The 20,979-nt window shown below is 42.1% G+C and overlaps 2 protein-coding genes across 3 annotated transcripts; one reads left to right on the plus strand and one right to left on the minus strand.

Moving 5' to 3' along the window:
- Positions 1-373: 373 nt before the first annotated feature.
- ubiad1 (UbiA prenyltransferase domain containing 1) lies at positions 374-6,281 on the minus strand. 2 transcript variants are annotated; one of them, XM_040047974.1, is made up of 3 exons: positions 6,078-6,281; positions 4,409-5,034; positions 374-1,309 (listed from the first exon to the last, which is right to left on the minus strand). In XM_040047974.1, the coding sequence occupies exons 2-3, from the start codon at positions 4,971-4,973 to the stop codon at positions 822-824; spliced, it is 1,053 nt and encodes a 350-aa protein (XP_039903908.1). In that variant the 5' UTR covers positions 4,974-5,034; positions 6,078-6,281; the 3' UTR covers positions 374-821. The 2 variants fall into 2 exon arrangements, with proteins under 2 accessions (XP_039903908.1, XP_039903909.1); XM_040047975.1 differs by having other exon boundaries at positions 6,183-6,205.
- A 4,748-nt stretch (positions 6,282-11,029) lies between these two features.
- Positions 11,030-20,315, plus strand: mmp23ba (matrix metallopeptidase 23ba). The gene is made up of 8 exons (XM_040047804.1): positions 11,030-11,410; positions 14,518-14,654; positions 15,361-15,500; positions 15,924-16,091; positions 16,184-16,348; positions 17,190-17,300; positions 19,702-19,828; positions 19,941-20,315. Exons 1-8 carry the CDS (start codon positions 11,267-11,269, stop codon positions 20,113-20,115), a joined length of 1,167 nt encoding a protein of 388 aa, XP_039903738.1. The 5' UTR covers positions 11,030-11,266; the 3' UTR covers positions 20,116-20,315.
- Positions 20,316-20,979: the final 664 nt, after the last annotated feature.

A 20,979-nucleotide genomic window follows, 5' to 3' on the forward strand; every position in this document is an offset into this window, starting at 1 on the left:
GAAGCCCCTTGGAAGAGAGGTGAAACATCATCATCCCCAAAAAAAGAAACCCTAAAGAAGTTCAGTCACTTTTCTAAGTTCCTTAGACATGTAAATGATCTTTCCCCGTGGTATGAATAAGACTGTGCTACTAGTCATGCCAGCTTTGTATCGCTCCAAGAACATGAGAGAAGTGTCCATATTATGAAGCATTAGTTGCTCTGTCATTATGTGTGATGCATTTTCTTTTTCATATTTGGAGGTTGTTTTTTTTCCCCACCCAATGTAAAACTAAGGATTTCTAAGTGTTTAGTGATGTTTACTTGTCTCAACCGATCTGGATTAAAGATGAGTAAGCGATCTTACCATTGATTCAAAGTGAAGACATGGCACATCAGTATGAGTAACTTTTATTACTGACAAAATACTATTAGGCTCTCCAAAATAAAAACCACAATGAACAAATTAAGAGTATGTACCATAATGAGAGGACAGCAATGGTTTACTGATGTTTGTAGGATCATGTTATATGTCATGTCTAGAAATATGGCAACAGTAGGTTTACTTTTAGTCTTTATATGATGAAAATGTTGCCCGCCCCTACAAATCAACACCAACACTTCGTACTTTTACCAACACATTACAGCAGGCTTAATACTCGATAAAAGCATCTTGATTATGTTTTCAGCATCCCGAAGGAGGAGCTAAGTCTGTTCAGGTCATAAATTAAACAATAAATTAAAGCCAGCGAGAGCCTTTAGACAGTTTTGTATGAATACAAATACAAATCAGTACGTAAACTAGTCAGTATTAAATCGACAAAATTTGAATTTTATACTAAATCACAGTAATGGCAGGCTGCCAGAAGGAGCCAGAATGATCCCGAATACATAGAAAAGTCCCATCAGGAGGTTGAGCTTGGCTGTTTTCTGGGGGATCTTGGCGTAGCATCGGCTCCTGAACTGCTTCTCCAGGGAGAAGGCCATGGGCAGCGTGAGCAGAGGCAGTGCCATGCTGATGGTGTAACGGGTGGCGAGGATGCAAAAGAGCACGTAAGGGACAAAGAGCAGGAGGTTGTAGAGGATGTAAGACAGCATAGGTCCAATGAGGATGGCCAGCGTGACGATCCCCGCTTGCTTGTCAGAGTCCATGTCTCGCGTGTTGTTGCTGTGGAGGATAGCTTCTGTGTTGAGGGCCAGCGGGACGGCATACACCAACGGGAGCACGGAGAGGTACCCGACCTGCACCGCGTGGGCAAACATGACTGCCAGTGGGCCGAAGGTAATGAGGATGACTACATCTCCCAGGGCCACATACTTGAGGCCAATGCCTGGAGAAGAAGAGAAAACAGGATCGGTCAAAAACAGCAAATTGAGTTCCACCGAGTCTCACAGTCAAAAGTTTGGCAGTACATTTAAAAGAGTATTCCAGCAGTCTGGATACTGCATTGTTAAAAAGTTTGGGTTAGTCTTAGTTTGGTCAGAATCATCACGATTTTTTTTAAGCCTTTCATTAGTGCCTCACTGCCATGTAAAGTCTTTCAAGCCAGTTTGAAAAACTGACCAACTATTATCACACACTCACCAGTACCTACCACAGCCAGTAAACTGCTGTTTTTATATCAGTGATGTTCCCCAACACCAACTTTTTTTCCCTTAGCAGTGATCAAATTCCTAAAAACACATCACCGTTCATTCAAATGATGCATTTTACTTTATTATTTGTAATGGTAAAGTCTTTCAGGAATAAATGTAACCCTACACCTCTGCCTACTTCAGCCTGAGTGGATCTATGAATACCCGACCCCTCCACCACCTCACTGCAACTAACACAATGTTAGAAATTTAAGTGATAGATAAAGTGATCCCTTAGCCTGACTATGTTATCAAACAGCCAATCTAGGAACCCACCAGCTAGTGTGCATACTGAAGCGTAATTTATCATCTGGACATATGGTGACTGGCTGAAAAGTGGAAGGGAATAGTGAAGAGAGTGACAGTGGAATACACATGGAACAGCAGAACTGCAAATAAATACAGAAAGAAAAGCACAGACAGTGGCTGCTTCACAGAGAAAACTTCGCTTTTCGCTGTGGCTCACTGACCAACACCACAAGCTGGAGTAACCCTTAGACCAGTTGTACGACATACTTTGTACATCGCCTCCATCTGACAACAGAAGCTCTCTGCAGGCATCCAGGCCATCCCTGAAGTGCCAGCAGTCAGCGAATGTGCCACCTCTCCTGGACCATAAATTCTGCCTGCAGTCCAACAGAGGCAACATGTGCACTGTCTACTAACACAGTGGTAAAAACAGTTACAAAAGTCCACTGCAGCTACTGTCTGCGTTTTTATTGCGGTTTCTTGGGTGCTTTTCCCCATTCCAACTGAACTTTGCTGTCAGTCCCTTCCTACTCCGGCTTACTTGATGCTTACATCCGCCATTTTCAGCAACGTGACGACGGGAGATGCACATCATGTTACATGGAAGGTTATGGTGTAGGCATCACTGTCCGAATGGAAACATGTACACTAGGGCTGCCACGATTAGTCGACTAATCACGATTATGTCGACTAATCACGATTACGTCGACTATCAAAATCGTCAACGACTGATTTAATAGTCGACGCGTCGTTTGAAGCTTTGTAAGATCCCAAAAGACGCAGGAATAAGTAGTAGGATTTAAGAGTGTAATAACGGACTGAAACAGAAGATGGCAGCACTGCATGTACAAGGATGCCAGCTGCCGTTAAACCCGAAGAAGAAGAAGAAGCTGTGTCCCAGAATTCATAGCGCAGCCCAGCTCAGTTGTCAACAATGGCGGCAGCTAGTTAGTTTTAATATTACTCTTATTATTCTTTCTGGGTCACAAAATAAACGTTGAAAATATTTTCAGGCGAGAATGTAGCTGTGTAAACCTCAAATATCTGCTCAGTTTATCAAGACACCGCATATTTTCAAAAGCGCTCCGACGTTTTCGGAGACGTCTGTTACCCACCAGCTCGATAGCGAGCCGGGGTTACAGGCTCACTAGAGCCGGTGAGAACACCGGACTCCCGGCAAATCGTTTTCAAACCCACCGCCGTCTTTCGCTACTCAGGTTAAACATACATAAGTCACTTAGATAACTTAAAATGTTATTGTTTGGCTTTTTTTTAGTATTTTATTTGTTCCTGAGTAAATCGGTTTGGCTGAGATTAAAGTTATAGTTTTTACACAGCTGAGTAAAAGTCAAGCAGACAGCTGATTATCAGAAGTGTGAGATGCTCGAGAATTTACTCCAGTGTCCCATTATATTTTAGATAGCAAGGAGTTTATTAAACTTCACCGAAACAATCTGTAAATTTCATTAAAATTTAATAAACTATCATCTTGTCTTTATTTTTAGTTAGCACATACCTTAAACACTTAAAACTGTAAGCTAATGATAGTTATATAAGAGCAGATGCTGCTGGTGCAATAAGCTGTACGTTTTACGTCCAATGGATGCATGATCTGATTAGTCGACTAATCGCAAAAATAATTGGTGACTAGTTGACTATCAAAATAATCGTTTGTGGCAGCCCTAATGTACACAGATCCAACACATTTGCGGGCCCATAAATTCTGCTTAAGCTCACCAATCTTATAAGCACTCTGCTATAATCATAGTAAATTCAGGCCAATACTTTGTGTTCCATCTAGCGCTCATTATTTAGCAAGGCAGAAATATTTTCAAAAGCCAATAAATAGTTACACTGTCATGAGATGATCTGGTTTTCAGACTGCATTAAAGCAAATCCAGTCCTTGTATGAAGTGTTTACCTTCATACGATTACATAAGACTACAAACAGAAACCAGAAAGCTTCTCATACCAAAACTCGTGTCCTTTGCATTTGCAAATATCTGGTAATAGAAGTTATTCAACATCTTGTGCTGGTAGACAAACATTTTTCCTGAAAATCAGCTCTGATAGGTTGACAGAAATGTTTTGTTACATATGAATCCTGATCACCTGAACTTTTTTTCCTAAAACAAAATAATATCACACTTAAAAAAAAAAAAAAAGTCCCGATGAACTACATTCTGTTGGAAAGCATAAACATCACCTCATGAAAAAATGTGACACATCTCTGTCATGTTTTTAAAGAAATGCTTTCTTAAAAAGCCAGTTCACCCAAACTCAACAAACAGGTAACTGTGGGGATGGGTTTTCTGCCAGTTTTCAGTCATCTGTCTCTCAAACATCTGCCACCAGATTGTGAAATATATTTTTTCAGCGTTGAATCGCACCTCAATGATTTTAGGGTAGATGCACAGTACAAATTATCTGCAAAGCTATGAACCAAAAGTGACCCTCCAACAAGTTGCGTAGGACAGCTTAAATTTAAGATGTGTGTTGACAAACAGCTAAGCAGTGATTAATACTCAATTTAACGTTTCACTCACCACCGGTGTATAAGAAGGAGCTGGAGAGACCCCCAAAGTAAATTAGGGCTAGGTGCTCCAGCCTCAGCGTAGACAGGAAGAAAAGCAGAGTGGCACACAAGCACCCCAGAGAATATAACAAAGCGCCAAACATAACAACATCCTGTGGTGCCAGGATTTCGTCCACAAGAGTCCTATCATCACTCTTCTTGTGGTCAATCCCTTTGGAGAAGTCATAGTAGGTGTTTACAAGGTTACCCGCCCCGTGAACCACGAGGACGGCCACAGCACACACCATCAGAACGACCAAGTCCACGGAGCCATCCAGTTTGTACGCCAAGGCGCTGCCAAGGGCCACGGGCGTAAGTGAGGCGCTGAAGCTCCATGGCCTCAATGCTAGCACGTAGGCCGCACACTTGTGCCTTACATCCGAGGCAACGCGAGCCATCCTTGACATTTTGTTAGCAGGTGCAGGATGATTTTGCACAGAGTTACTCATACCAGTCGCCCATTGCTGGCCATTATGACCATTCGACCCTGCAAGTAAAAACGTTTCCGCCCTGCTTTGTTTCTGCTCTTTGGCCATTGTCCTTCAAGGCGGTCTGCAACACGAGCAATGTTCCCAAATGTTCCGAGTCTGGGATTTTCTGCAAGAAACAAAAAACACAAAATATAAATTTACAAAATAGACACCTGACAGTGTTTACAAGACCACAGCCATCATATGAGCATGTCATTTCCAATACGCTAAACAAAGCCAGGTAGTAAACTTTAGTACTTTGAGGAAATACGTCAAGAATTTTGGTGTAATGGTTTACACCATTTGCCTTACACACAAAAGATCCCCAGTTTTAAGAAAGAAATGAATGCCAGCTTCAAGAGGTCACAACTTAGTACTCTTAGCTGTTTGAGGCTGACACATGTATTGGGCACATGAAAAGCAGAAGCAAATATAACATATTGAAAAATAATCACCCAAAGGGATCACATTATACAACACAACATAAAAGTAACTCAACACTGAGAAAGCCCAATTATTTAAAAAAAAATGTCTATAAGAGAGATTTAAAAAGACAGGGATGGCTAGCAGAGTCTTGACTTGAAACCACAAGTTTATGGTATCATATGATTTCAATTATATTTTGACGGAAGTCCAGAGAGGGCCTTAAAAGTCATCATAAAAACAATCCAAAAGTTAAGATAAACTAAAACAGGAGTGACATGCTATCCTGTTTTGGTTTTGGCGAAGAACTAAAAACTTTTACGCATTTTTTTTTTCCAAAAGTTTCACACAGACTTTGTTACTGACGTCCACAACCACGTCACATCCTCCATCTTCTGGCAAATGTTCACACAGTTTAAGGCTGTTTGTAGACATGTACACACCATGTTGAGTTTGTTTGTTAAGTTCCGCGAAAGTAATGCCAGGGAATTTATTTTTAAGTGGGTAGTTTAAAAGCCAAACTCCGGCTTACTGCCAATGCAAACTTCATTTGAAATTTGGGTGAAACTACCCTCGGGAGAAAAACGGCTCAGGTGCTACCCAGACAAGGACACGGCACTCAAAAGGGGGTAAACAACATGAAGCTAACGACTGAGATTATGGGATTAAAGCTAAGTGCTAGCCATCCGAGCTAATGGCTGTGTGTACGGGGACGGAGGGGAGGAAATGTCTGACAGCAGTTCTTACCTGCTATGTTTTCAATATCCCACACACACCTGCACTCTCTCCACTTAAAACCATATTTCTCTTCAAGGTGAGCTCTGTGTTGCAGGAGGCAGTTAGAAAGCTTACGTGTCAGCTTCGACAGTACTCGACTGGCTGGCCACTGTAAAGCCTGCGAGACCAGACGGGTGCCATTTCCTCCGCCACGAGTGTAACCGCGTACAAAGGTCGAAGAAAACAAGCGTCGTAAAAAAGGTTCCGCCCTCCTTTTTTTATTCTTAGATATAAACCCGGATAAGAGGCAGAAAATAAGTGGACGGATGGATGGATACAGCACTGGGAAAGTCTTTATATGTTGTTAGGAAAATGGGAAATAGTTTATTGGAACATAAGCAAAGACACAGAATATAGGGCACAAAAACGTAAAAAAAAAACCAAAAACGTGTTTGTAAAATTCTATCCAGCTTGAACGACAATATTTGATGTGAACGCCTTTGTTCTTCAACGCAGCCTGAACTGTCTTCCATTTATTTCTTTAAGTCATCTTCATGAATAGTTCAGGCTTCTTGAACATTCACAGCTCTTCTTTGGACGTTGGCTGTCATTTGACGATCCGACAGTACAGCAGTAGTGTTGAGGTCCGGGCTCCGTGGAGGCCTATCCATGACTGATGGTGTTCCCAAACACATTGTCAATGCTTTTACTCCACTGACAGTGTGTTTGTGATCACTGCTATGCTTAAAAAATATATAGCTAACCCGAATACAGATAGCAGATCAATGGTGGTGGAGGATCAAAATCTGACAGGACTTTTCTGCTTTTTTAATAATTCCATCTGTTTTAAGAAGGTCTCCAGCACCACTGGCTGAAATGCAGCCCCACTGCAACAGATCCTCCACCGTGTTTTACGGGTGGCTGCAGACACTCACTGTACCTCTCTCCAGACCTCCAACTTGTCCAGTTTCCTCAAATATTTAAGGAGACACTGGACATCAAACCAAGATATGAAACTTCTTTAGCTAATAGCCCTTTGGGAGTCACCATGTTAGGGTGAAAACACTATTTTATGTTTGTCAGACTGTGTTATTTCATTGTTTGTAGATTCAACTAAAGAAAGAAAAAAAGATTTTTGTGTTTTGTTTTGGGGGTTTTTTTTGTGAGAAGCAGATGGTAATAAAATGCCTAAAGATACAATTTAAAAATGCTTCTTTGCTAAACTGTGTTATGTGTGAACACAGCACTGGTTCACCCCTTGAGCTAGATGCATTTTTGTGTGCTTGAATGATGTATAGGTCAGTGTTAAGTGGCTTAACAACATTTCTCTGACAATGGTCAGGTACAAGGACTGGACTGAAAATAAGTGAAAAAGCAGCCAATATAAAACAACAACAACAACAACAACAACAACAACAAAAATAACCAACAACTCATGAAGTCCTTCAGAAAGCCTGGAGAACTATTGTTCAAGACCATTTAAAAAATCCCAAGAAGGCCTGACTCATTGCAAGCAAAATGTAAAGAAATGAGGGTGGCTCAAGACTTTTGCACAGTATTGTATATATATTTATTATGTCATCATCAAACACACACAATGATGTAATCAGGCAAAATGTCAACCCTCCAATGACATATACAATTTAAAGTAAAAAGGGGTTATAGCCATAGTTATCATATGCATACTGAGGTCACAAGAAGCTGTTTGTGCTCATAGCCATGAAAAAAATCCAAAACAGATGATTGGAAGAAACAAACAAACTGACAAACACAGGGAAAGAAATCTAAACATGTGGCTTGGCCATATAACAAAGAGTGATTTACTCACCTCAGTTAATCACAGTTAAGCTACTTAAAAAAGAAAATCAGTGTGTAAGTAGAGTGGTTTGTGGTTGGATGAGTGACGCATGAGTTCAAGCGGTCTAGCTTCCAGCCATTTAAGGGAAAAAAGATTAGCCAGGTCTGGCCAGAGATGACAGTCAGCTGGCTGAGGACCTTTCCCAGCTTCACCCAAGGGTGTACTAGAACAACAAACTCAGGGGAAGGTCATCAGACCAGGGGAAAAAGAAAATCTCCCCCCTCGAGCAGTTGGGCTGCACACGATATACTCGGTAAGAAAATGTAAAAAAAAAAAAAGAGAGAGAAAGAAGTTGTAACATTTTACACAAATGTATACTACAAAAATGGATTGGTCGCTCCAGCTACTGGGTTATCTAAGACAAATAATGTGGGAGTGCATTCAGCTACATCACTTTAGAAAAGGATCCAGTGGAATCATTTCTATGAAATAACTTCTGGGTTTGGTCACTGTACCAAATCAAACAGATAAAGCATTTTAATGCTGCAGTAATGCTTCTAGTTTGTTGAAAGTTAAGTTCAGGAAAAAAAAATGTTGATTACCTTCTACTTTTGTTGATCTGTCTTCTTTAGAGCATCTTGGCTTGTCACGGGAAGGAAAAACACGGGCAGAATCATCATTAAATATCATTTATGTGTCCTCGGGGCCAAGCATGCGAGTCAGCATGCATAATACCAGAACCCTGAAACTGGCATGACATTATGAAGTATTTATTAATTCGAGAAATTCCACCAATTTTCCTGTCAGTCAGACTGTGTGTCGGGGGAAAAAGCAACTATTTACCAACCGGAGTCAGAGACACTCAAACAAGATTTGACCCAAAAGCCACAAAAATGATCACATGATAGAAATACCTCTACGCTATTTAAATACAGAGTCATAACAGGGTCACACAGAGGGTGCAAATGTAAACTGCCATTTAAGTGTCACTACGTCTTGTAGGGGAACAACTTCATGGAACATTTTTGTGATTAGACTCAACCTTATTTTTGACTCACTGCTTATGGTTTGACTTTCATCCCAGAAGCAGCAGGTTTCTCTCAAGTTTAAATTTCTGACACATCCTTTCCTGCATTTTGGTGGATTTTGTCTGCACCATTTTCCACCTTTTATGCATCATGGTTGGAAGTGTCTTTATGTATGAAAAGGGAAAGTTTAATATCATCAGTACTAAATCAACACCTGTACAGATTTACTCTTCTGTGTTATTTTGTGTCAGCTCAGATTGACAGTGTAATGAACTGACTGTTTACCAAGCTATTAGTGGCATCTTTAATCTCTTTATGGGAACCTCTGAAGTAAATAAAAAACGAATTTATTTTCATTAATCAACGTCTGAACAACAACAGTTAATTTAAAATGTTGCGTGTCTGTGTTTTGTGATGATTTCTGGGAATCAACTATGCATTTTGAGTCTGGCTGAAAAAGGAAGAACAGACAACAAGTTCAGTTGATAAACTAGGAAGACTTCCAAACTTGGGGTGGGAAAAAAGTGGGTTTTGGACTTTTTGAATATAAAAAAAATCTCAGTGATGAACATCCCGGTTTCTTTGCATGACAAGGACAAGCACGAAATGTGCCCGGACATTTTGTTGTTGGCTTCACCCAAGGGTGTACTAGAAAAAACTAAATCTGCAGTTTTTCTGCTTTGGTGTTAACAAAGGGGAATCGGCAGAAGTTGCTGATGAGCAGAGAGAGAAACGAAGCAGCAGTGAGGTCGACCGGAGAGTGACAGAGTAACACTATTCTGAAGCAAAGTGTGAAAGGTTCCAACAAACAGATCCCTCCTTAAAACTGGACACAAATAAACCCCCAATGCAGAGAGGCCTGATACGAATTCAGTCTAGCAAGCACATTTTTTTCCTTTCTAAAAAACACAAACGTGATAAGTGAAGGACTTGCAGATTGCCTCTGGAAACTGTGCCTTCGAGAGATTTTAAGCAGTAGTTTTGTTTGCACTTGTCCTCACCGGTTTGGTTTCTTTGCATGACGAAGACCAGCACAACGTGTGCATGGACATTTGCCTGCATGTTGCCTGCTCCAGTGCTCCATCTTGGAAAAAAAGGTCACACTTTTGGAGAAAGTGTCAGGGAAAACTGCTGTTGCATGGTAGGGCTCTCTCTTCTCTGAGTCCAGGGACACAGTTTTATCTGAGGCCAAAGGTCTAGAGTATTCAGTTGATGTCCCTGCAGCTAGCTGGACTGATTGCATGTTAATGGATTAGACAAGCACAAACCAGAACCATAAAGGGCTGCCTGTGTCACTGTGCCCAGCTTTAGACAGTATCTGGAGGTGGATAGTACAGAGGAGGGTGGCTTAGTTAACCCACTTCCTGTGGCTCCCTCACAAAAGCTCAACTCTTCTCTCCAAGCGCTGCAGATTCTTCACATCCCAGCTGGACAAAGTTTATCAGGCTCAGATGGGCACTGCCCTGCCATACTGAACTTGAAAAATAGAAACAAAATATTGATCCTATCGCACTATCGATCCACTACCAATAGCAGGTTGGTATCATCAATATTTTTTATGACCACCTCAGTTCAGTTCAGTTCATTTTTATTTCAAACATTTCAAACATGTGCCTTCACAATCATTACAAAATATCATTACATTATTTGTTTGAAAAGGAGTAGGCAGAAGTATATACTTATTTGTCCATACCCCCTCAAGTTTCACCATGTACACGATATTACTGTCACCTCTGGAGCTGGAAAACTACAAGTAAAATCTATTATCTGTGGTACATTCATTGTTCATATCATACTCTTCTTCCTGGACATGCAAGCTGTAAAACTAAAATAAAATGTTTAAAATAAACACTTAAAACTGTCTCTTATAGAGTAATTTAAACAGAACAGCCGACTAAACAAAGCCCTGATTTTATTCTGACCTAAAAATATCTGCCACGCTGTAAGGAGGAGAAGAATAAACTCAGCAGCGTTACATAAACGTGCAAAAAATAATCTTGTCCAAAAAATAAAAAATCAGCCTTTGACTCCGCTTTGGCTGCATCTCCGGCGGTTGCAACAAGTGGTTTGACGGATGTTTGGTTTTCATTAGGTCGTCTCGACACTGACCCCCTGCCCCGTCTACAGTAACGTGAAACCAGCCCGCTGGCAGGCGCTCTGTGCGGAAGAGAGGCGAGCAGAGCTGATGCAGTCTGCACTGCTTTCACAACCCGGTCGGTCCGCGGGGCTGGACTGCGCTGCCTGCTGCGCACAGCGACCACAAGCTCCCCAAGTAGTGACCCACCAGCAGCGATGCGTGCTATGGCCACGCAGTAGCATTCACTGGAATAGATGGTGAAGCAGTCTTTTGCAGAAGGGATTCTTCTTGTTTTTGTCTCCCCTGGAGGTGCGCTATGGCAGCCATGGTGAGCTGTCAGAGTGGCAGAAGTTTACGAAACGGCGACTGGGGCTTCGCACCTCTGCTGGCTGCTGTGCTGCTCAGCTTTCTGCTTGCAGGGATGCAGCAGACCACAGCGTTTCCCACCTGGAGGTTAGAGGTATGCTGTGACCACTTTTTCCCTGCAGCTGCAGAGTCCGGCACATAGTTGTGCTTATGAAGTTATTAAGATGCTGGTTACCTTTTGAAGTCACATAACGCCAAACTCCATTCAGAATTCTGCTCCATTTGCAAAACTGTTTATGTAACAGGAGACTACATACGGGGGTAGAAAAGTAAGGCTTATTGAAAGTTCATGGTGAAAGTGGCAGTAGTGGTGAACCCAGCAATGAAACGCTGTTTTATATTGAGAGTAAGAGGTAAGGTAAAAGCAACGCACCATATATTTACCACAAATCCACAAAGGTTATTATCGGCTTTATTATTAGTTGTGCTGGCTGTGCCCACTTGACAATCAGCAAAACAGAGCAGCGGGTATCAGGAAAATACCAGATCATTTAGGAACGATGCACATCATTTTCTTTCACTGTTACATTATGCAAGAATCCGTGCAATTTCAAGCCATTCGTCTGGATCTTCAAATATATTTTTAGCTGGAAATCCTCACATGAAATCAGTGAGTGATGGTAATAGGCATCAGATTCAATTATGTGAAGTTAGATGAATGCTGCTATTAGGTTATGTCTATGGAATGGGTCTCTGTGCAGTAATATCTTCAGCGAATTGGATAAATGTGTTTCTCCACACATTTCACTCAGTGCCACCCACCCGCTGTGACATAAAGCCTGAGGGATCGCTTTATGTCACTGCCTTTGCCACACGCTCTCATTATGTGTCAGTCAAGAAGCCCGCTGGTGGGGATTACACAACTTCATGAAGTTAAGTAACAGAACAACCAAAGAGCATTTCTCATTGATTTATACTGAAATGAATCGGCAATTATCCGCTGTAACATACTTATTATTTCTATATTACTAAACGAGATTAACAATATTTGTTTTGACAATGTTCAGCCTCACTCTGTTTCATTTTAACATGAATATGTGCGTGTTGACAAAAAGTGCGACAGACAGTCTGTGTTTTGATTTGTGTACAGAAAATCGCTTTTGTTGACTAGAACCCTCAAAGTCTCTGAGGTTCAGATGAAAATCATAATCTCTTGTTTAGAAATTTCTGGAAACGAGGTTAAACTCTTCCAGACTCCCCAAACGATCCATGTGGGATTTGTCCTCAGATGTTTCGCCCTCTGTCAGCTCTCACCGCCGGCTCTGAGGTTTAGTCTAGAGGACTAGTGGGTTTGCGGTTCATCTTTATTTGTGGCAAACATGCCAGATGAGCTTTGTGGTGAATATAACAAGACGTGACACATTAAGAAACGCGCTGGCTTTAACACCTCATAAGTCACTGAACGCATGACTCCAGCATGTCAGCTGAGGTCGGGAAAAGCAACTTTTGTATAAAACAGTGACCTATGCCTTTAATCTGGTAGTGAAATGTTATATTTAACACCAAACCACGAGAGATCGTGAAGTTTAATAACGGTGTGGGACAGTCTGGCCACCCAAAGTACTATTTTGGAAAGGAAATGAAGGAAGTACTGCATCTGTTTGTCTTGACTGGGTGAAGCAGGAACAGGAACTGGAGGACTGGGCGTAGATTCCAAAATGAAGGGAGAGACTTTGATATTTTCTCTCCATCTTCAGTGTTTTTCCTCAGCAAGAAACTTATATTTGTAAAAGAAAATTATATTTGTACTGGGCTTTAGTGTCAGAGATATTATAAAAAAAAAAGAGGCATGGTACTCAAAGAATCCTGGGGTTGTGGTTTTACAGTAGAATCCAGCTTTATATCCAAGTGACTTCTGAAGTAGGACCGTACCCCTGTAAAAGTAAGGTTTTTCTCTGATTGGCTGCCCCTCACAAGCAGATGATGCAAACAGCCAATGGTTTGGGGCTTCAGTGGTGACAATCAGAGCAGAGTGCCTGATATGACCATATTAAAGATATCCACGCTTAATGACATCATAGAGAGGCAAGAGAAGGAAAAATTGTCTGAAACTGAATGGCTCACGGGGACAATTTGTACATAATCTGACCTTTTTATTTGAACCTTTAGCCATTTTTAATCAGCGCATCCACGATTTAACAGAGGTTGTGTCATTTCTTGCCTGAAAAAATCTAAATGTATCAGTATTTATGCATGTTCTGAATGCTCGTGAAAAAGAATCCCAATACTCTTAAGAATTTGTGGTGTCTTGCTCTCTGTTTTTCACTCAGACGATGATTGCAGTCACATGGAGACACTGGTTAGTTTCACACCCAAAGAGACTTGGCGAGCATGACCCATAGCCTCATGTTGGCTGCATGTTAGACCCTGAAAGGACATTTCTAATCTTGTTGTCAGACCACAGAAGAAACACTTAGTCTGAAGCATACTGAAAACTTTCACTTTGCTCCGCTCTCTACTATAAAATCTTGTTCATCCCCTTGCATTTCACCTGACACACGGTATTCCTGCTCATCAGTCAGGCTCTTGTAAAGAGCCAGGTATAACAGACCAAGTGGTACTTTTCAACAAAGTCAGGTTTAAGCCTATATTCACCCAGCGCCTTCAAAAGCGTGTGCTGTGCACGTGTCTCCCAATGACTGCCAGTTGTGTACCCTCAGCAGTTTCTCTTTTTAAATGTCTGCCTCCTTAAAACCCCATTAAAGCCATCAGGCAGTGCGAGAAACATTCCTGTTGTCAAGCACAGGAATGGGCTCCTCAACTGAGAAATCGCAGCCTCTCTTCTAGTGCCGAAAAGCGGATTTATTGCTCAAACCCATTTCCATAGAAAGTTATAGATTTATTGCGAGGTGTGATCACTATTATGGAATATCTCTGCAACTCAACATCAGCCGCAGAATATTTATGAAAGCATTAAAACTCAAAGCACCCATAGGCAGCATTTCAGTGTTATAACAGAGTCCAGACTCCAGCTGTCATCCCCCCGAAGAGATATCAGACTCAACATACTGGTGAAAAGTATCAAACTTAATGCAGCTTTTTTCTTACTTCTTTCCTGAGATGGAAAGTTGAAAATATAATATTCACTAATGTGACCAGTTGAATCTCATTGAATTCTTAGGAAAGCCAAATGAGTCTTTAGGATTCAGTTACTCCTGTCACAGTGTGAGGTCATTCATTCAAAGTTTCTCTTTGTCCAAGGAAGAAGCTCACACCACTGTGCTGCTCATCGGGATCCGCAAAGAGGCCCGGTCACAAGTACTTCACCTCTCCAGGAACAAGCGCTACACCCTCACCCCGGAGAAGCTCAAATGGGACAAGTTCAAGCTCACATACAAGTATTTATTTACAGCCTGCGATGCACAAAAGCAATACAAATTAGGCAAAGGGAGGGCGAATATTAGTGCTAAAAGAAACCGAGATGAGAGACCGAGGCTCCAGATTTCAAACAATCATGCACTATAACTACTGTTGATGTGGGTCAGCTGCTACATTTTCTAATCTTAAGTCACTGTTTGCACTGAACCTTGTCCACCAAAAGTTTGTCGAAGCACCAAAAAGTGGTCTGAATTATCATCTGACTGTGAACACTGTAAAATAGTGAGCACATAGGGGACTCTGAAAGTCACGCCACAGTTGCTTGGCTTCCAAAGAGTTGGATTGAGCTGTGTTAACTGTCAGGAGAAGATCCAGTAACTTTATTCATCCTGGAGCTGTAAAATGATCCGCTAACGGGAAGATTAGATTGAGCTAGAGGAGCTCCAAAAACCGTTGGTTGGTGGTAGACAAACTTTTTTTTTTTTAAACAGCTTAATTTAAGTAATTTTCGCACTAGTAAAATGGATGGTATCAACAATTTATTAAGTTACTGTCTAACTGTAATATTAGAAACTATCTGGTCTCACTAAAACAGAGCTGTGCTGAGGAATGTGGGAATTCTTTTGTGTCTGAACAGTAGCTATTGTGTTTTGGCAGATTCCTCAGCTGTAGAGGAATGTGTTGAGGGACAACTATTAACCACACCATGCTGTTGTTTCCGAGCAGGTTGCTCTCCTTCCCTACAAACTTGATGAACGCCAGCGATACACGTCGGGGAATCGCCAAGGCTTTTGGCATGTGGAGCGACGTCTCGCCGTTCACCTTCAGAGAGGTGCCGGCCGACCAAGAGGCGGACATCAAGATCGGTGGGTGCATCTCTCCCTCAAAAGATGTTTGCTTGGTTAGTTCTGAGTGCCAGACTTTTCTGTTTCTCCCTGCTGTTGTCGCCGCAATTTCTTTGCCTCATTAAATCGCAGCACTGCAACGACATTACCAAGCTCATATTCAACACATATTCATAATTCTTAATGAAAAAAAAAAGTCTAACAACTTCCAGACATATCAGCTCATGGCAAAAGTCCCTAAATTCCGCTTTATCTGCCCCCTTTGGGTGCAAACTCGAGAGTCCTGCATAAATTCTCAGAGTGAGAGGAATGGTCGTCATCCTCTGAGTTTGTCGTTTGTGATCCATCATCTCCCCACTCCAGTCTCCACGGAGCAGGAATAATGGAGGGAGGGCTTCCCTCCTTGGCTCTGAGCTATTTCTCTCCGTTTCTCTGTTTTGGCAGGCTTCTATCCAGTCAACCACACAGACTGTTGGCAGTCCCACTTGCACCATTGTTTCGATGGCATCACAGGAGAACTGGCTCACGCGTTCTTCCCGCCAACAGGCGAGATCCACTTTGACGACCACGAATATTGGATTCTGGGAAACATGCGCTTCAGCTGGAAGAAAGGCACGCATCTTTATTGTTTGCTGAAACTTTTAATATTTCATGCGTGAAGTAATGAATGCAGCAGACACCGAGCTGAGCTGTCTCTGTTGCAGGGGTTTGGCTGACGGATCTCGTCCACGTGGCGGCTCACGAAATCGGTCACGTCCTGGGACTCATGCACTCCATGGATCCCAAAGCTTTGATGCACCTGAATGCAACTCTGACAGGGCGCAAGCTCATCACACAGGATGAGGTGTGGGGTTTGCACCGGCTCTACGGTTTGTTCACAGTCCTTATGTTTTCTCTCACACAAACATTAAAGGTCTTCTTTTTGTACTTTCATAACACATCTGAGGATTTGGGGGGACTTATGTGGTCTAGATGACACATTGAAAGGCATCCCAAAGCCTCTTGATTGACTGAATGAGGCCCATAAAGAGCTGGGATCAAGACACATGATGAGGCTGATGACACGTATGGCAGCATCAGGAACGAAAATGAGCATTGAGTGTCGACTGGTATTTCACAAGGGCAGAAAACTGACGGTGCATCTGGGAAGCCTCTCAACAGCCTGACAGAAGAACCTGCAGGAGAATTCATTCCCTCGGGCAGTTTGACAGGTTCAAGAATTCCTTAACGTTGTTGTTAAACATTGCCGAGGGAAAACAAGATTGATGCTGCCGCTGTCAGATGAGATGACGAATTGGGTCTAGACTCCAACTGGCCTTCAAACTGCATATGTCCTGTAAAGGACGCTGTCCAACATCCCACCGGGATGATTTAAGGCATTGCCCGGATCGGACGCTTTCTCAGAATGTAGTCTGATGCTGGTATTAGAAGCATCTAGATATTCCTGTAAAGGAGTATTCCTGCGCGCTTCTGATCAAAACCAATCATAATGTAGAGCACAATGTTTGCGTTTGATGGCTGAAAGCGAAACATTAATGAATACTGTACAAAATACTCACGAGTGGTCTTTAGCGTGTGTCATAATGAGTCATTTTCACTGGCACAAAAAGCAGATTGTGTGTTTGTGTTTGGAGGTGTTCCAATTCTTTTGCCTGACTAAGAGCTGCCATCTGACCCTCCTCCTCACTTCATCTCTCCCCCCTCCTCCAGGATGTTTGGATCGTCTATTTATCTGTCCGGCCTGGGCTCGGAAAGGCTACTGCGAGAGCAAGCGCAGACTGATGCAGAAGCACTGCCCCTCCAGCTGTGATTTCTGTTACGGTAAGAAGCAGAAGTGGCAACGGCAGCAGGAGTCCAGGGGGAAGGGAAAAAAAAGAAGACAGAGAAAGTTTTCTCTCAATTGAGCAGCACAAGGAGCTGCTGTGAACCGTTTGCCAATGGAGCAACGGGAGCCAACAGGTCCAGCCATGCAGAGCTGCGCTGGAGGTTTTCAAGGGTCTGATTTGTAGGGAGATTACACTTGGCGCTGGGAGAGTCTGTGTTTTATTTCTGGAGAGTGGCAGCGTTTCAGAATGCTCACACAGCAGGGCCGCTACCTGTCGATTGCTCTCTCAGTGAGGGCTGCTTTACACAAGTGTTACTCATCAGACAACTGCCTCTGTAGGTTTATTGTGGGATGCTGTGGTGCAGAGATCTCCTTTTTTTGCACAACAAGAAGTGGCTCAGTTTTAACTATCACAGCCCCACAGACTGTGGCTTTCTGAGATTTTTTTGTCAGCAACAGGGGGACAGTGTGGAGAGAGGCAAGAGGATACGATTCCTGGCTCACAGTAATCTGTTCCTCATTGCTGATTGGGAGACGTTGTACGGCTGTGGAAAATTCCTGAGTGACTCCAAACCGCTGGAATTTCAGACTGTGGCTTGAGGGTTAGAGACACACAAGGTCAATTTGGATTTTTGCAGCATTAACGAGAGCGACTGTTTTTTAGGCAGACTCTGAGTTGATCACGAGGCGGCCTGTTGCGCTTGTCACCAGATGGGAGAGATTACACTGATAACACAGGCACACCGCCAGCAGGTTAGCAGCATGGATGCCTGACGTGATAATGCTGCTATCAATGATTTTGACAGTAATCAGCATTTTGGCGAGGCGTTTGTGAAAGCATGGGCGTTTCTGGGATTTAAAAACAAACAAAACATGGGGAACGCACGGGGGCTCAAATCAAGAAATCTATATATTTGGTGAAAAATAAATAAACAGAGTGAAGAAACCTGGCGTAGAAAACACTGATCAAAATCTCTCATGTGCAGCCCGACGCCCAGATAGAGTATTATATCAAAAGTCTGCGTAGTGCCCACACAGAATATCTTTAAAGTACTAAAGGAAAATGACTCATCAGGCAGGAACATGCATTCATTCATCTGTGTTTCTCTTTAATGTTGCTGCTAGAGAGGATATTATTTACTTATGTACTCTCGGGTAGTTTTACCTACAGTAATTCTACATTTATACAGCGTTTCAGCAGATTAAAACAATAACTAATAAGTAACTAAACCTTAGAAAATATGGAGTACAAATGACACTATGTGCATCCAAAATATAGTGGAAAGCAGAAAGCAGGATGACTTAATTTCTTAATTTTTTGCTCCAATAAACAAGACTTTCTTGTACTTTTTTTTAAAGTTCTCTTGATGAATGGTTCGCCAGGCTTTCTGAAGATTTTTCACAGCTTCTCTTTGGACATTGGCTGCTTTTTCACTCGTTTGTTTGTTTGTTAAGTCTCATAAGACTGACCTATCAATCATTCAATCATAAAAAGATGCTTAACTCAAGGGATGAATCAGTGTTGTGTCTACACATAACAGACAATCTTAGAATTACTGCCAGTATGTAAAAAAAAAAGCATCATCTTTTCCATTTCTTTAGTCAAATCTATGAAAAATACCAAAGATAACACAATTTGACAGGCATGGAATCGTATTTTTGCACCAACAAGATGATTCCCAAAGAGCTATTAGACAAAAACTTGGCATATCTCGGACCTCGACATTATTGAAGCAGTGTGGGATTATCTTGACAAAAGGCAGCCAAAATCCAAAGAAGAGCTTTGAATGCCCTTTAAGAACCCTGGAGAACTATTCCTGATGACTACTTAAAGAAATGACAAGAGAGTTCAGGCTGTGTGGAAGAATAAAGGTGGTCATAACAATAATGACTTTCAAGCTCACTAGAATTGCACACAAACTCTGTTTTTGCCGTATATACAGTATTTCCATGTATGATTGCATAATTTCAATAAACTGTTGCACCTAGTTCACATTTTCCTTTCAGGCACTGCTGTGTGAGGAAAGGCTGTGACAGCTGGAGACAGTGAAAGAAACTGAGGTTTATGGTTATCACAAATCTTTTAGTTCCTCTTTGATCACGGGTGGGAAACATTTATTTCATACAGCCACACTGACTAAGTTAGATAAAGTCAGCCAAGAGCCACACACCGGCTATATGAATGGAAACACAGCTACAGGTTAGAGTGATTAAATTACTAATATTCAACCCAAACGTTGTATTATCGTTTAAATTAGCCCACATCTTGCAAGTTGTCACACTGCACATGTGTATCTTAAGATAATCATTTTATGGTTAAGAACACCAAGTTAGGACCTTTACATTTCCTGTTGTGGTGCACCAGCTCACCAGTGTTTTCTTTTCTATCCTCTTCAGAATTCCCTTTCCCCACCGTAGCTCCCACCCCGGCTCCCCCAAGGACCAAACACAAGCTGGTGGTCGAGGGCAAGAAACTGACATTTCGTTGCGGGAAGAAAATAGCATCAAAGAAAGGCAAAGTACAGTGAGTGTCTCTCTCTCTCTCCCTCCAATATGTTATCAGTTTACCTGGCTACAGTGATGCTACAGTATTGCAGTTGCTGAGCGCCGTCTCTAACGTGTGACTCCTGTTTCAGCTGGTACAAGGACGGGGAGCTGCTGGAGTTCTCTCACCCAAACTACATCTCACTGAAAGACGACCACATTACTATAGTGGCCAACGCCATCAACGAAGGCACGTACACCTGCATCGTTAAGAAGAAGAACAAAATTCTCACTAACTACTCGTGGAGGGTACGCGTGCGCTTCTGAAGCAGAACAGCCCAGCTCCTCTGCACACTGAACAGGACATATTCACAGATGGTCACCAGGAGACCTCACTCACTAGGGCACATACTAGTATTTTTTGTTTTGTTTTTTAAACGTTCTTCCTGTATCCACGTAAAATTGTTGACCGTCTTTGTGTAAATGCGTTTACATCTGTGCAAAGAATAAATGCTCTGTGACAGATATTTTTTACTTTTTTTTTGTGGAAAACACTACCTGACTGTAAAAAGCTGTTTGTGGCAGATGCTGTGGTTTGCATTTTATTTGGTGATGAAAGTTCTGTGCAGCTCTCATCAGCTGTTCGGGACAATGACGTCAGTCTGGATTCATCAAGCCTGGACTTCTTCAAAGCTCTTTCAGCTAAGGCAGCTGAAGGAGTCCAAGGCCACCCACGGGATTCCTCTGAAAAATAGGGACTAATTAGTTGCACAGAAACCCAGAAGATATTAGTACTGTTGGGAGAACTCACCATAGCCTTCTACAAAATGTCCCAAATGTCTTGTTTGTTTTTTTTTAATGGACCTGAAAAACTTACAGAAGCCCTTGCTTTAGATGCATAGCATTCAAATAATTTACACACTGCCCCAAGTAAGCTACTAAAGCCAGAATAAACAATGTTGTCTACAGCCTTTGGAACCATTTGGACCTTAAACCGCATATGGAACACCTCAGACGTCTAGCTTACTTTACTAGTCGCACGCTGAGGCCAATAGTCTGCCTCCAGGGACTGAGCAGTCAGTTCCACTCGCAGCTCTCTGTCCAAGCTTATTCAACACATCAGGTGTAATATTCTGCACAAAGGCCTACGGTGGGTCCAGGGGATAGATAAAATTGATTAATGAATATTTC

Source organism: Simochromis diagramma, unplaced genomic scaffold, assembly GCF_900408965.1.
Source record: "Simochromis diagramma unplaced genomic scaffold, fSimDia1.1 OVJJ01000387.1, whole genome shotgun sequence".
Taxonomy (NCBI): Eukaryota; Metazoa; Chordata; class Actinopteri; order Cichliformes; family Cichlidae; genus Simochromis; species Simochromis diagramma.